This window comes from Lotus japonicus, chromosome 5 (assembly GCF_012489685.1).
Source record: "Lotus japonicus ecotype B-129 chromosome 5, LjGifu_v1.2".
NCBI classification, from domain to species: domain Eukaryota; kingdom Viridiplantae; phylum Streptophyta; class Magnoliopsida; order Fabales; family Fabaceae; genus Lotus; species Lotus japonicus.
This window is the reverse complement of record NC_080045.1, coordinates 41,087,740-41,102,341: the sequence shown is the minus strand read 5'-3', so window position 1 is coordinate 41,102,341 and position 14,602 is coordinate 41,087,740. Positions and strand designations below refer to the sequence as shown.

Below are 14,602 nucleotides of genomic sequence, written 5' to 3'. Positions count from 1 at the left end.
AAATTGATTTTAAGCGGAATGGGGCCCGCCACAAATTTTAATTTGTTTAGAGTGGAAATCCCAACGGAGTGGCTAAATACATTCTTGTATGGTTGTTGTTTTCCAGTACATCCGTTAAGTCTTTTGGGCTTGAGGGAAATGTTTTTAGACCCGTTGAGGCTGACCCAATCCACTTTGGAAGAGGCCCAGTTTCCCAGTGCATCCATTCAGGAGATTAGCTCGGACGAGAAGGGTAAAATACCTCTAGAAGGTTGTTGCACACCATGTGAGTGGCAGGATTCCACTGGGGACTATTCTGAAACAGAAGAACATGAAGTGGATCTGGGTGATGGGTGTGATTTTGACGAGGATGAATGCTACCTCAGAAATGCACGCCAAGGGGTGAGTAGAATTAACAGATTGAAGTCTCTAGAAGTCCTTGAATTGGAGAACACAAGAGTAGGGCAAGAGAAGAAGAAAAGAGGGAGAAAACCCAAATCCATTGCAGGTCCTCAGATTCTGAGGGAAGTGACTGAGGGCGCAGGAGGAGTAGATCCAGAGATAGCACGACTACAAGAAGCCGCAGAGAGTTCTGGGGCGGGAGGCTATTTTACCAGAGCAACAAAAGCGTGGCTATTGGGCAAATCTATTGGATTTTCGTTCCCTGGAAGTGACGAAGAAGCAATCAGAGGTCTTGTAGAAGAAATCCAGGAGGATTCGCTGTCAACATGCCAGTAGGAAGAGGTAGTACAAGAAGGATCACAAAGCTAAGTCTCTTAACATACAATTCGTGGAGGTGCCTTCAGTTGGTTCAGCGAGGGTTTTGTTAACTCTCTGGAATTCTTATGAGATTAATGTGATTGATGTTGCCAAGGATCGAAGAGCCATTATTCTGGTTGCGCAGTTATCCTTCATCTCGTCTCAGGTATTGATTGTATATTCGTATTCCATATGCGCTGATTTGGTCCTTTTGGCTTGAGCGAAACAATGTATGTTTCAATTAAAAACGTTTTGATGCTGTGAATGTTTGGGATTTCCATGTGATGAGAATTGGGTGGTTGATAAAAACTCTGAATCAAGGTTGCTCATATAGCATTGATTGAGTTAGTACAAATTTAGTGAACATCATAAGTCCCCAGGGGAGGAAACTTCAGAGCTCGTTTGGTACACCGTATTAGGCATGATAGTATAAGCTTATACTATACATTATGGGCTTATCCATTGTTTGGTGCTCACATTGTATTGTATAAGCTTATACATCAATCTCCTCTTATACATCAAAATGATGGATTATTTAATCCACCATATAGATGATGGATAAGGCATGATAAGAGTGCAATGTATAAACTACTTTAATATATTTAATAAACCGCCACCACAATCACCCTCAACCACCACTACCACCACCGTCACTGCCGCCACCACCATCGTCGACACCACCACCATTATCGCTGCCACCCCAACCACCCTCCACAACCACCGTCGTCGCCACCACCACCACCCTCCACCACCACCGCGTCCACCTACCGCCACCACCACCGTCGCCACCACCACAACAACCTTCCACCACCACCGCTGCCGCCTCCCCCACCCTCCACCACCACCACCGCCGTCACTGCCGCCACCAACACCACCATCCACCATCACTCTCACCGCCACCACCATCCACCACCACTACCACCATCATCACCTTTCAATACCACCACTACCACACAACTAGTGTTGTCACCAAATTATACAGTGTATGACCAAATGTTGTATAGTATTACAATTTTATCAGGGCTTATCCTATCAAGCCTAATACAATAAGGCCTTATACTATCAGGTCTTATACTATACAGCGTACCAAACGAGCCCTCAAAGACACATTGGTGGGGGCTGTACTTTTGAGGCAGAGGTTTTGCACATTCATGAGAAATCACTTTGTTGTGGGGCAGGAGACAGTTATGGTATACTATAGAAGACGTGAAGATCTGCTGGTTTTACAAACAAAATCGTGTTCTTTAAGTGCTATACCTGGCATTGGGTTAAAAACTATAACCGTCCCTGAACTTTAAGCGAGTTTTGAAAATCGTCCCTTGCCGGAAAATTATCTGAAAACCATCCTCAGACTATTGAAAACAATTTGAACCCGTCCTTCCGGCCACCACAGGTCCGGCGAGCTTCTTACGTGGCTGTCCACGTCAATTAATGAGGCAAACGTGTAATTTTTTTAATTTAAAATTAAAATATTTCCTAATTTCAGAAATTAGTAAAAGAAAATAATCTTCATCTTCATCTCTCTAGAAACCTGGAAAATCTTCAACTTCAAAAAGCTGTTAACTTTCTTCTGGGTTTCTTTTCATCTTCATCCCCTTCATCATTTTCTTCCTCAATCCCCTCCGTCACCCAATCCCAAAACAACTCAGATCTGAGAAAGTTAACAGCTATTCTCCCACCGCACACCCGCATCACACTTTTCTCCCAAGGCCGCCGACAACAAGTTCAGATCTGGCCAAACAGGTCCGAGTCCAGTTCCCAATAGCCCGACTCATCGGTCTTCCTTCCATGTTTCTCCGTCGGATCTAGACGCCAAGACCGTCGGGTTCCGCACCTCCAACGCCAGCAGCCTCCCACACCAACAAGATCCGGGTCCCAGCCAACCAAACAGCCCGACCCGCGATCTGTCCTTCCCGAGCAACCTCTTTTTTTCCAAATATTGAGGGGTATGGAACATGGTGAGGTACGAAATTGGGAGGTATGATTCTTTCTACTAGTACAATTGGAAGTCCTCAAGCTTCTTCTTCCTAGTGGGAACAGTCCAAGGCTTTTCTTTCTTCATGAAGCTTAATATTGAAGGGGTGATTTCAATAGTGATTTTTTTGTTTTTTTTTTCATTGTATGGGTCTGATGATGAGATTAAAGGGAAGAGTACGAGGGTTGATTAATTTGTGTTTAATGGTTAGAATTCTGAAATTGGGATCAATTTTTCATTTTTGGTTGGAGGAAGGAGATGAGAAGGGGAGCTGCTGAGCTACATTAATTAGGGCAAGTTTCTGAAATTAGGAAATATTTTAATTTTAAATTAAAAAAAATTACACCTTGGCCTCATTAATTGACGTGGACAGCTACGTAAGGAGCTCGCCGGACCTGTGGTGGCCGGAGGGACGGGTCCAAATTGTTTTCAATAGTCTGAGGATGGTTTTCAGATAATTTTTCGGCGAGGGACGGTTTTCAAAACTCGCTCATAGTTCAAGGATGGTTATAGATTTTAACCCCCTGGCATTTGCTTTGAAATGTATACTTGCTTAAGTCAAAGTGCTATTGGTGCTTGGACTATATTATACCATATTTTGTAGAATCACCTCTATGTACTGTTTGTTGAGGGGTGTTAATTTCCAGCAACTGTTAAGTGACTTTGTGGGTGTTGGCTTATGTTTGAGTACTCTTTTTCCTCCCTATGGTTTTTCCCACAGGGTTTTTCCTATGGGGGTTTTAATGAGGCTCGCTCATGAGTCGCTTTAGACACCAATTTGCACAAGGTTTATTGAGGCCATTATCTTGACTGTTATTCAATCTACATGAGAAGATTGTTCTCATAATTTATTTTAATTATCAATACAAACTATCTTGTTCTCAAAAAAAAAAATATATATATATATATATATGTGTGTGTGTATGGTGTGTATGTATGTATATATCATATTTTTATTAATGTAAATGTAGTAAATTTTAATTTTAATTATTTAAAATTTCTCCTCAAGTTTTGATTTATAATTAAAATAATATTTTATATTTAATTTTAAATATTTGAAATTGAAAAGTTTAACCATCACTAATTAATAAAATAATAATAAAGTAGATTTCGAAAAAAAAAAAGATGTATTTTTCTGTTTTATTTTTATTATTTAATGTATTAATATAAAGAAATTTCTTTATTTCCTAATGCATTTAATATTATAGTTGAAGTCTCCTTTAACGTATGTATAAATAGATTATTATTATTATTATTTAAAGGTCCCACTAAGATCTTTGCAGAATAATTATATCTTCACACCTCACACCTCATCTTTGAGGTGCAGGGAGGTGGAAGAGGAAAGAGATAGAAAGAAAGAAAGGACAGAAAAAATAAAGATGTGATAGTTGATTTCATTGATAAAGAAAAAAAAATAGATAAAAATTTGGTGAAAAAATGGTGGAGATGTGTGTATATATTATAAGTCAAAGTTAATGCTAAGGCAAAGAAAAGATTATTCAAAAGCATGGACCAGAAAGCAGATCAACTTGTAACTCACAGTTTCCCATATCTCAAGAACTTTATCTCCTTCCAATATAATAGTGCAAGCAACATCAAACAGAGAGGTTTCTGAACCTTGACAAATCTAGTAACAACTAAGAGATATTGACATATCTTGTGGGTAGCTAGCCTAGCTTCATGGATGAGTCTCACAGTCCCAAGTCATCAGTGGAGGGTGAGTTTCAGTCAACCTTGCGTTCAGCTCCATCATTTGAAATATACAACAAAACCCATGAAGGCCTTGGAGATGATGATAACGACCCTGAACAAGTTTTGCAGAGAAGTGCTGTGATTAGACAGAGTTTGGAAGCTGATGAGTTCAGCTTTAGAAGGAAAAAGATGGATTTGATTGAGGAAGGAGAGAATGAGAGTGATTTGTCAATAGGGGTTCAGACTTTGAGGGTTGAGGATGAAGATGCTGCTGAACCTGCTAGTCCTCCCATGTATCTTGCTGCAGGGCTTGGGGTTGATGGAACTGGGTCTGTTGGTGAGGTTTTTCCTGATAAACCGACTATTGATGATATATTTAGTCCCAACTTGGAAGAAAGTGAGGATCTTGAAGAGTATTATAAGAGGAAGGTTGATGAGTACCCCAATCACCCTTTGATCCTGAAAAAATATGCGCAACTTTTACAAGTGAGTTTCCAATTTTCTATGGATCTTTTTCTTCTTTTCTATCAATTGCTTGTAACTGGGATAGGTAATGTGATTAATATAGGATTATAGGCATTAGAAATTGAACCTTAGATGGATGCAAAAAGTCCCATGAGGCATACTTATAGCTACTTAAAAGTTTCAGTCATGACTTCTTAGGGTAAGCAAAACTCAGTAACAAAGTGGGCTCAGTGCCAATATATAGTGGTGTTTTAGCTGGTAAGGATCAAAGCTTTTGGCTAGTAATATTGAGTGCATCTTTGGATCAGTGTTGCGAGAATTGGTTTAACTGAACATTTTTCTTTGAAATTGGTTTTGCTGAAGTTGATTATGGTAAAAGTGAGTTAACATGAGTTGAAAGTGATGTGATTTATGTTTGGATGTTTATGGGAAAAATGATTTCTATATGGTAATGGTGTGAAATCTAGTTATGAAATCATACAAATGAAATCTACTGAAAAAACTACCCACACTATCTTCTCCCAGAATTGTTTTTGGGACTAAAATCAATTCTCTGTGGTCTATCAGAATTAGTTACGTCGATTGCCAAACATCTATATAACCTCCTAAAAGTGATTCTGGTCAATGAGAATTGATTATAATAGTCCCAGAACCAAACACAAACTGAGTTTTATCTTTGAAACGGGGTAGCCTCCCCCAGCCTCTTATGGCGTTTCCTTGGCAAAATGAATAGATGACAAATTGATTTACTAAACCAACAAAAGTTTCAAAACAAGTAGGAGAGAAAATGTCATAACCATTAGAATAACTGACTGATAAATGAGTTAATGACCTTACTAGTAGGACTACATGGTTTATTTCATCATCTTCTAGTTTCATTTTGACTAGCATGATGTTTCTTATAGTTCTCAGATGCTGACTTCTAATTTTTGACATCTATGATAGTCTAAGGGAGAACTTCTAGGGGCCGAGGAGTACTTTCGCCGCGCTACCCTAGCAGATCCGAACGATGGTGAAACCTTGATGCAGTATGCCTTGCTGGTGTGGGAGCATCATCATGACAGAGATAAAGCTGTGATCTATTTCGAACGTGCGGCTCAAGCTGCACCTGAAGACAGGTAACCACACTTCCAAACTATACTATCATCTACTAGTCCTGTTCTAATGTTTGAAGTTTCTCTTTCAACTTGCAAAATGGTGAGCTTTTCTATCACTAAAAGATAACAGAAAACTCATAAGTGTCTTTTTCAGCCATGTTCTTGCAGCATATGCTCGATTTCTCTGGGAAGCAGAAGATGATGAGAATGAAGGTGGACATGATGAGACTCAGGTGTTTTTCATTTTAACCTGTGTAGTGTAGGGGTTGTTGTCTTCCAAATGACACACATTGATTATTTATTACTTACAGTTTAGAATTGAGTACAGAATGACATGGAAGAACAAAAGACTGTACCTGTCAAATCCTCCATAGAAGAAAGTGATCCAGTTCGCTCATTTTCACTTGTCGCAGCTGGAAAAGAGATTGATGCAGCAAATATTACAGTAGCTGATTGCAGTGAAGACAGTAATGTTGTAGATTATTTGAAGAAGATGATTGATGAAAATCCTAACAATCCTTTGTTTCTGAAGAAGTATGCCCAGTTTCTGTTTCAGGTGAGATATTCTTATGTTCACAACACATCTTTTAGGAAATATGCTAGACATGATTCAACACCGAGACTAATTTCAATCTTTCAAGCATACAGTCCAAGAGAGACCTTCAAGCGGCAGAGGAATATTACTCAAGAGCTATCTCAGCTGATCCTAGTGACGGTGAAATGATAACTGAATATGCTAAACTGAAGTGGGAACTCCATCATGATCAGGAAGAGGTTTTGCGTTTATTTGAGCAAGCACTTCAGGCCACTCCTAAGGATAGGTACAGTTCTGGAGACACATCTTTAAAGACAAATAATGTGGTTTGTTACTTCGCATGCGTATTAATGCTAAAACATGAAAGAGCAAAGTTCATAGGTCACCAGGTCCTTCTTTATTTAGAGCCCTTTTGGATGCAAACTTATTGGAGCTTATCTACTAGAGAGAAAAAAAAGCACTAGCTAAGCTCCATTAAGTGCTCTTTGGTTTGCATCCAAACGATCTTTTAGAGTAAATTCTACCATGAAAGTGTCATTGAATCATATTAACTAATGTGCAGTGCCTATAAAAAAAAAAAAAAAAACTAATGTGCAGTTCTCTCTGTATTATATTTAGTCTTTACATGGCAGAAATATGAATTAGAACAGAAGTAATTTGCATAAATGATTAAGATACAAGTGTTCACCACTTCTTTGCTTTCAGTAATGTTCTTGCAGCATATACCTGCTTTCTTTGGGAAATAGAAGATGGGGAAAGCTGAAGTTCAAGGCAGAGCCAAAAGATCTTCTGCTGGAAAATGCCATGACTGTTGCAACTTTTCAACACAGGTTGCTAGGACAGGTGCAAATAATAAATGCCATAGTCAAAGGAGAATAAGGAAAACCTTACACATTCAATGCAAGAAGCAGCAAGATTTGCTCATCTAGAATAAAGAAATTTTTTACACAGTTCTTTTTATTTCCTTTTGGATGAATTTTTTTCTTATTTCTTACTAGAATAGCATGTATCATATTCATAACAGAGTAAACGCACTACCAAAATAACTTTCATTTTTGTTTGTCTACAGGACACATTATTTGATTAACACATCATTTTGGATGGCTGTTAAGTGGTAACTTTCATGCTGATTGCTATTTAGAACAAGAGAAAAAGGATGATGCGCCGACTGTGTAAAGTCTTTTTATACCGTCAACCAATTAGATTTTCTCATATGATTGAAATCTGATTGGTTGACCGTGTAAAAAGATCTACACCATCTAATAAAAGACATTACATTGGTTGTACTTGTATGTTAATCTGTAGCATCAAAATGATCTTAAAAACTAATAGTTCCATGCTAGACTGATTTGATGTCATTAAAATGTAATGTTTACCAACATGGATCAAATGGAAAGGGCTTAAATCCCTTAAACATTTGTGTGAAGTTGAATCTTCAGATTTATGTGAGTGGAAAAAATATTATTATTAGTAAGAAATTTCGGTTTTTGGCCCTAGATAGTACTCCGAAAGATTAATTTTTCGCCTATCACGTGAAAGGATAATCTAGGTAAAAGAAAAAAAAAAACAGTGTTTAATCTTTATTTCATAATAAAATCATCCGCAAACCCAATGGTTGGTTGCATGTTTTCCCTATGCACCACCAACATTGGGACAGAAATTGTGGCAAGCTGGACGAACAAATGTGACTGGTTTATATCATTTAAATTATACAATTGACAATTTACATACGGTTTTTGATTGGTAAAAAACCATTGGGGGTGCCAGAACTTACCTTGTCTGACATTATAAACTAGCATTTGGTAGACATGTGAGAAGAGAACAGAATATGACATGAATTCCATTTTGTATTTGTCGTGTTTTTAAGATATGAGAACGGAATGGAACAAAACACTCAGTCAACAAACACGACCTATGTTCTTTTTCCTTAAACAATCATATGAAAAGCACAGATATGAACCAAAAGAGAAGAAGGTAGATTATATCTCAGGCACTGGCATCTTCCTTGAAGAATCTTACATGCACACACCAAGTAAATATAAAACATCAGTGAGGAAATAGTAAGCATGTCGGCATGTTTACATCAAAGCATTCATAGTTTTATTCTCTTTTCTCTTTAAATGAACCCTAATCCTAGATTAAGATCAAAATAGATTGTTGGCTACCAACAATCAGCTATTCAGTCATGCACCTAGATTACAATGGAATTAAAACTTCCAGTTCCTAGGCACATTTTCCGATTTTACGCTTCCTTTATGGACCCTTTTTTTCTCTACAGGATCAGTTTTTTCCTTAGACCCAGGCTCCTTGGATTTTCTGGTGTCTGGAGGAACCTCAGCAACATCATGCGATTTAACTTTACAATGTGCATGTCTATTTTGTAACACAGTACCGTTCTTCGAAGCAGAAAACCTTCCATCTCTGATCCTGTTTCTGTTTCCGATCAATGTGTCATTATCTGCATACAAATTGAGACAGAATTTAGAGAGTAAGTTCATACTGTGACAGAATTTAGAGGTAAACTCTGCGATATCACATAATAAAATGTGAATTAACCTTGAACGCAAATATCTCATATCTCAAAACAAATAAACTAGAATCAGCGAGCAACATAATTTAATTAATGGTACTTTCAATAATTACAAGAGTTTAATAACACTCTCCTCTCCTAATAGATGTTTAAATTACACTAACATCCACTTATTTAGAAAAGTTACACTCTCCTCAACTCTATTTTGAAAAATTACAATCCCCTCCCCTGAGAAATTTATATAGGCTAGACTTTAGTCTGTTTTTATGTGAATGAGTATCTGAAGGACGTTTTTAGTCCTTGCTATCGACTTTATGACTTTAAAAGATGACATGGAGGCATTGTATGAAATCATAAAACTGAAGTAAGATGTTGAAAACTTTGTTTTACTTTTTAAAGTTCTAATGTCAGTAGCAAAGGTGTTCAAAATTAGCTACATACCATATTAAGAGTAATAGAAAAAGGATGCTATTAAGGGAGTAGTTGTTCAACACCACTAGAGGTTCATTTATATTAAAATAGACTAAAGTGTAGCTAACCTTAACCTCTCACGGGAAAGAATTGTTATTTTTCCAAATAGAGGGGAGGACGGTTTAGTTTAAGCATCTCTACGACGGAAGGGGTGTGTAATTTACACTAATTAAATATTACATATATCATATATCTAACTCTTTATGTTAAAGCATTTCATCCTCCACACTTCGTATAATAAACATTTGTTTGCATTTTCTTTTCCATCAAACTAAAACTAAAATTACTTTAGAATATTATAAGTTCCTTATGAGTGATCTGAACCATGCAAAAGATATCTTCAGAGCCTCTACTGACTACACTCATTTCATGTAAACCAAAGGTTGCGAAGCAAACCCTTGACTGGCTGAGTGATTCTTGGAACTGTGATCAGAATGGTATTTCAGGTGTCAATTTGCACTAGATTTAAAACAGGAAGTTCACAAACCAGACTCTATACAAAAATCATGCTATTCAGATTCAGAATAGGAGAATAATGAAGACTCTAAATAGTCAAGAAAACATTGATCCTTTTAGATAACAGAATAAACCAAAACTAATATCTTAGTATGCTAACTTGAAAAGTCAGGCAGAATATACTTCTAGTTCTACTGGCGCTATTTGGAGATTTAACTCTTGCCTATATCCTTGTGAAATTTTCTTAACACTAATAATTACAATTTTACACAGATTTTGAAATAAAATAAACGCAAAGAAAATTCTCTTTTGAATCTGACATGTAATTTTTAGTGGCTGAATTGCTCTGGCTCAATCAAATATCTTGGACTTATAGACTATAGAGTGGCAGACACGTTCCTGTTAAATAAATGTATATTTGGATTTGATTAAAGAATTATAAACAAAACTACTAGCCTATGTCGTGGTAGATTAAACTTCTCCTAACAGAATAGATTTCAGAAGGCGGTACGCTGCAAACAGCATCATTGCAGTTGTCGAGAAGTAGCGATTACAGGGAAAATAGAAGCAGAGAGTGAGAGGGAACCCAAATTTATCTTGCTAAATAACTAAGAATGGTTACTGAGACATTACACAACCGGTATCCTTCCATTTGTTGAGCACTTCTACTACAAAATAATACTAATAGCTTCTATATGGCACACTCCTAAAGCAATTTCCTGATAACATGCATCATGCCACTTCATATTCCCCGAAAAATTCAAGCTTTTCAAGATTTCTTTTCATGCAACGGAATCAATCATATGATGTACTTCAATTACGAGTTTTGGTTATCTTTAAAGTACTTTCAATTTGCTCAGTTTTTATTTGAAAAGTTCATTTTGCAAAATGAAGTAGAGTCGCATTCAGGTTCAGGAAATTCTAAGTGAGTTATTAAAAAGAAAAATCATTTCTGTATATTCAAACAGGACATCAGCATTAGAGGTACTTCACTCAGCTTCAATAGCCCATCAGAAGAAACTGAACACATTCATATCTATATTATAAAGCATATTAATGGTCTATAAACAATCTTCAGATATAATTCAGACATTCAAATTGTAAGAGGCAACTGGGATAAGATTATAAGAATAAATATAACAAAACAAAACTAAAAAAGAAAAGTACAAGATTTACCAGGACTAGAAATGACAGCTCGAGGGCGTGGAATCGAACTGGCCCTAATATTTGCTTTATCCTCATCAGTACTACCATCCTTCTCCGGTCCTGCAGATCCTGAGGAATCAGATGTCAAACTGCTATCCCCAAAATTTTCAGTTACAGGTGCTCGTGGAATTGGTACATTCGGCACATAACACTTTGGCACTTTGACAATAGATGGCATGGCGACAATTTTCTGGCCCTTCACTGCAAAATCAAACAATGGTATAACCGCTAATGCTAACCAGATTATGTGCCTAATCAGAGGAAAGAAAACGTTTGACATAATGATTTCAATATTGCATTTTATAAAATATAAATCACATTCTCCTTTTACAAAAAATTGCATGATTCATCCATGTGGTCACTCCACAAGTTATTACATCAGATATTTTTAGTGCCTTTGAAGTAAGTAGCATCATTGACCAAATTGAAGAACAAGAATTCAGCAACTAGGCCAAAGTTATCTGCTCAGTGAAGCCACAGAAAAGGAGAAACCGAAAGCATATTATTGGCTTCATTTTTGCAATAATTCGAGTGAGGGCCAACAGTTTACCTGACTTCTTAAGATTCAACGTTAGCCTCAAAAGAATCGGTGCATATTTTGTTTAGAACTATGGAATGAAGCTCACAGATCACTCGCAGATGTCAAAGCACTCGCAGATCACTGCGTGTTAGAGTGTAATAGAAAATTAGGGAGTTGAAGAAATTCTAATGAAAGGTTGCTCAAGTTTTTGGAAAAAGACCTATGAATATGTCTTATTATACACATGAGATACCCATTTAGACGAAAGTTTTTTGGGCTGGATGTATGAGCAATAAATTAACTGCTCAAACTTTTTCCTTACAAAATAGGAAAAACAGGAATCAAATCCCTGGCTATAAATAATTAGATACTATGTCAAGATTAAACTCTCCATTCTCCAATAACCTCTACTTGATGCAGGCTCAGGAAAACTATAAGTCAGTTATAGAGGTAAATGGTTTGAACTTAGTACTATATAGCGTCGAATGATCTATGTAGCTCAACCCCACCTAGTGAAAAAAAAAGGGTTGTGAAAAAAAGACTTGGTTGTTGTTGTTGTTGTTGTATATCCCTATCAGTTGACAAGTAAGAGACTTGGGGGTATGTTTGAGTAAACAGCTTAATTAAGCGTTTATGGTTATAATTGCTTATGCTAATTTGAGAAACTTATCAAATTAAGCTGAAAATAGGTTACGAATAAACATAAACACTTGTTCATAAACTAAACATAACAACTTTTGAAAATAAACTCAAAACAGCTTATAGGCTATTTTCATAAGTTCTTCCAAACACTTGCATAAATGTTTATGCTATAAGATAAACTCTAATAAGCTCTTCCAAACGGGTCTGAGTAATAAATTAAAATCAACAAAATAAAATAGAAGTAGATAGTTCGAAATTACCGGAAGGAGGAGAAGCGTGCAAGGATAAAGAGGACAAGGATTTCAAACCAAGGTCCCTTACATCACCCTCATATTCATCTTCTTCATACAGCTCCTGTCTTACCTTCACCTTCGGATACACTGAAACACAAGTTCCAAACAAAACAATCAAAACCCAATTTCAATACCAAAAAAAGAAACAATTTCACCAAAAGTTACAAACAACAAAAGGAGGAGTACCCACTTGTAAACTATGGCAAAAACACAAACTTCAAACGGTGATCAGAACATAAGCGCAAAGAGAATAACGAAAGCGTGCGTTTTAGCAGATGATTGTGCGAAGAAGAAAAGGAAGGGATTGATTGATGAGTGATGAAACAGGGAAAATGATGGTCAAAGAATGATTCCTTCCCGCGTTGTGACTTGCACCTGCTGACAACGCACCCTGCCTTACCCAACTTGAAAAACCCTATTCTAATGAACATGTTTATTTCCACTTTCACAAAAACAAATATTTTGTATTCTTTGTCATGATTGATATTGATAGTCATAAAAAACTTATCTTATTCTATTTTGTTTTTATTTTATTTTTAGAATTTGTATTTATTTATATAAAATATCAAATGTTCATTTTTTTTACTTAATTAATTAATATACGGTAAAATCCATCTAGTTTTAGGTGGCCAAATGATATTTGGCATGTATCATGAGTTGAAAAGTTGATCGTAGCAAATGTCGATAGCGGAACGAAGCATTACTCGGGGTTGCATGGAAGTGTTGAAGCTCATACGCCACTGAGCACGAACGAAAAACATTTTGTTTCAAGAGAGATCAGAGGTTAGAGCAAGCCTCCTTGTTCAAGGCTACCTTAAATATTTCCTGCTTTGTCTTCTTTCTCTCTTCCATCAAAAGGTTGAGCATTTCTTCTCCTACACAAAGGATTTGGGTAGAACCTAATGGTGGAGAAGAGGTGAATGAGGCAAGTTACGACAGTGTAAAAGGGAGTGGCGGTTTTCGGAACTATCGTGGCCGCTGAAGTTGGTGCGGTGGGTGGTGCTACGGTAGAAGCCATTGGTAGTAAGGGTGGGGACTAGGACATGTCGTTCGTGGGGACTTACTTCCTAGCCTACATTAGACTCAAGCCAGATTAGGTCAAAATTGAAAATAGATAAGGTCTAGACTTTTTTAAAAGCCTATTTAATTAAAAAGGTTAGGCTTGAGTCATTTAAAAAGTCTTGTAAGCCAAACAAGCGTCTATTTAAATAAATGTGATTATTATAAATATATTCTATCATTGCTTTGATGATACGTTAGAACTTTATTATATTATCTTGGTATATACTTAATTACATTTTTATATAATTAAGTAAGTTGACTAATATAATGATTAAAAAATATAAATCCATTTACAAATTGATTAATGATCTATTTAAACACTTTAATACAAAAATATGGTTTTAAATAGGATCTAAGACCCTAAAAATTCAACATAATCTTACTTTAATTTTTTCTCGTAGATTATAATATTGTTAGTTTGTTTATAAAAATGTTTCTTTTAGTATAATTTAATGTGCAAGTTTTTATGTGTGAAAACCTCTTTACATAATAGTTTGTCTTTTGTAGGGTTTCATTTACTATACACAACTTTTTTTTTTGTGCAAGGTTACACAACCCTAGAAAAACCTTTTATAGCAGGTTCCCTCCAGGTTATTTCATTTTGATTTTTTTTATTTTAGTAAATTATGTTCTGGCCCCATTAGTTTCTTAAAATATAAAAATTCCCCAAATATATTGATATTAACATGTTTTACCCTTGTTAAAAAAAAACATGTTTTACCCACGAGCAACTTTACCATTGTCATCGTTTCTAATTCCCCATCCCCCTCTTCCCCTCTGTCATCGTGCATCTCGCAGTATAGGGACCATCTGTTAGCTTCGTCCTCCATGGGTCATGGTTCATCGCCTTTCGGCCAGTTAGGGTTCTCTTCGCCCTTCTCTTCTGGCTTCGATCTGTTGGTGCGAATTTAAGGAATTCG

General features: G+C 36.5%; 2 protein-coding genes across 3 annotated transcripts; one reads left to right on the top strand and one right to left on the bottom strand.

Moving 5' to 3' along the window:
• Nucleotides 1-4,169: 4,169 nt before the first annotated feature.
• On the top strand, nucleotides 4,170-7,980 carry LOC130717173 (uncharacterized). Of its 2 annotated transcripts, XR_009012258.1 has the most exons (7): nucleotides 4,170-4,891; nucleotides 5,816-5,988; nucleotides 6,122-6,200; nucleotides 6,296-6,523; nucleotides 6,616-6,788; nucleotides 7,208-7,345; nucleotides 7,572-7,980. XR_009012258.1 is itself a non-coding variant. In XM_057567310.1 (6 exons), exons 1-6 carry the CDS (start codon nucleotides 4,394-4,396, stop codon nucleotides 7,263-7,265), a joined length of 1,209 nt encoding a protein of 402 aa, XP_057423293.1. In that variant the 5' UTR covers nucleotides 4,172-4,393; the 3' UTR covers nucleotides 7,266-7,568. The 2 variants fall into 2 exon arrangements, 1 of the variants encoding a protein (XP_057423293.1); XM_057567310.1 differs by lacking the exon at nucleotides 7,572-7,980 and having other exon boundaries at nucleotides 4,172-4,891; nucleotides 7,208-7,568.
• A 477-nt stretch (nucleotides 7,981-8,457) lies between these two features.
• Nucleotides 8,458-13,034, bottom strand: LOC130717174 (uncharacterized). Its single transcript, XM_057567311.1, has 4 exons — nucleotides 12,811-13,034; nucleotides 12,588-12,707; nucleotides 11,136-11,366; nucleotides 8,458-8,960 (listed from the first exon to the last, which is right to left on the bottom strand). Coding segments are annotated over exons 1-4 (603 nt in total). The 5' UTR covers nucleotides 12,812-13,034; the 3' UTR covers nucleotides 8,458-8,709.
• Between the last annotated feature and the right edge of the window lie 1,568 nt (nucleotides 13,035-14,602).

Coding starts and splice junctions, on each gene's coding strand:
- LOC130717174 (XM_057567311.1), bottom strand. Junction 11,367..12,587: donor GCACGCTTCTCCTCCTTCCG/GTAATTTCGAAC, acceptor TTGATTTTGCAG/TGAAGGGCCAGAAAATTGTC. Junction 8,961..11,135: donor AGCTGTCATTTCTAGTCCTG/GTAAATCTTGTA, acceptor ATTTGTATGCAG/ATAATGACACATTGATCGGA.
- LOC130717173 (XM_057567310.1), top strand. CDS start 4,394: ATGGATGAGTCTCACAGTCCCAAGTCATCAGTGGAGGGTGAGTTTCAG. Junction 4,892..5,815: donor AATATGCGCAACTTTTACAA/GTGAGTTTCCAA, acceptor CATCTATGATAG/TCTAAGGGAGAACTTCTAGG. Junction 5,989..6,121: donor CAAGCTGCACCTGAAGACAG/GTAACCACACTT, acceptor TGTCTTTTTCAG/CCATGTTCTTGCAGCATATG.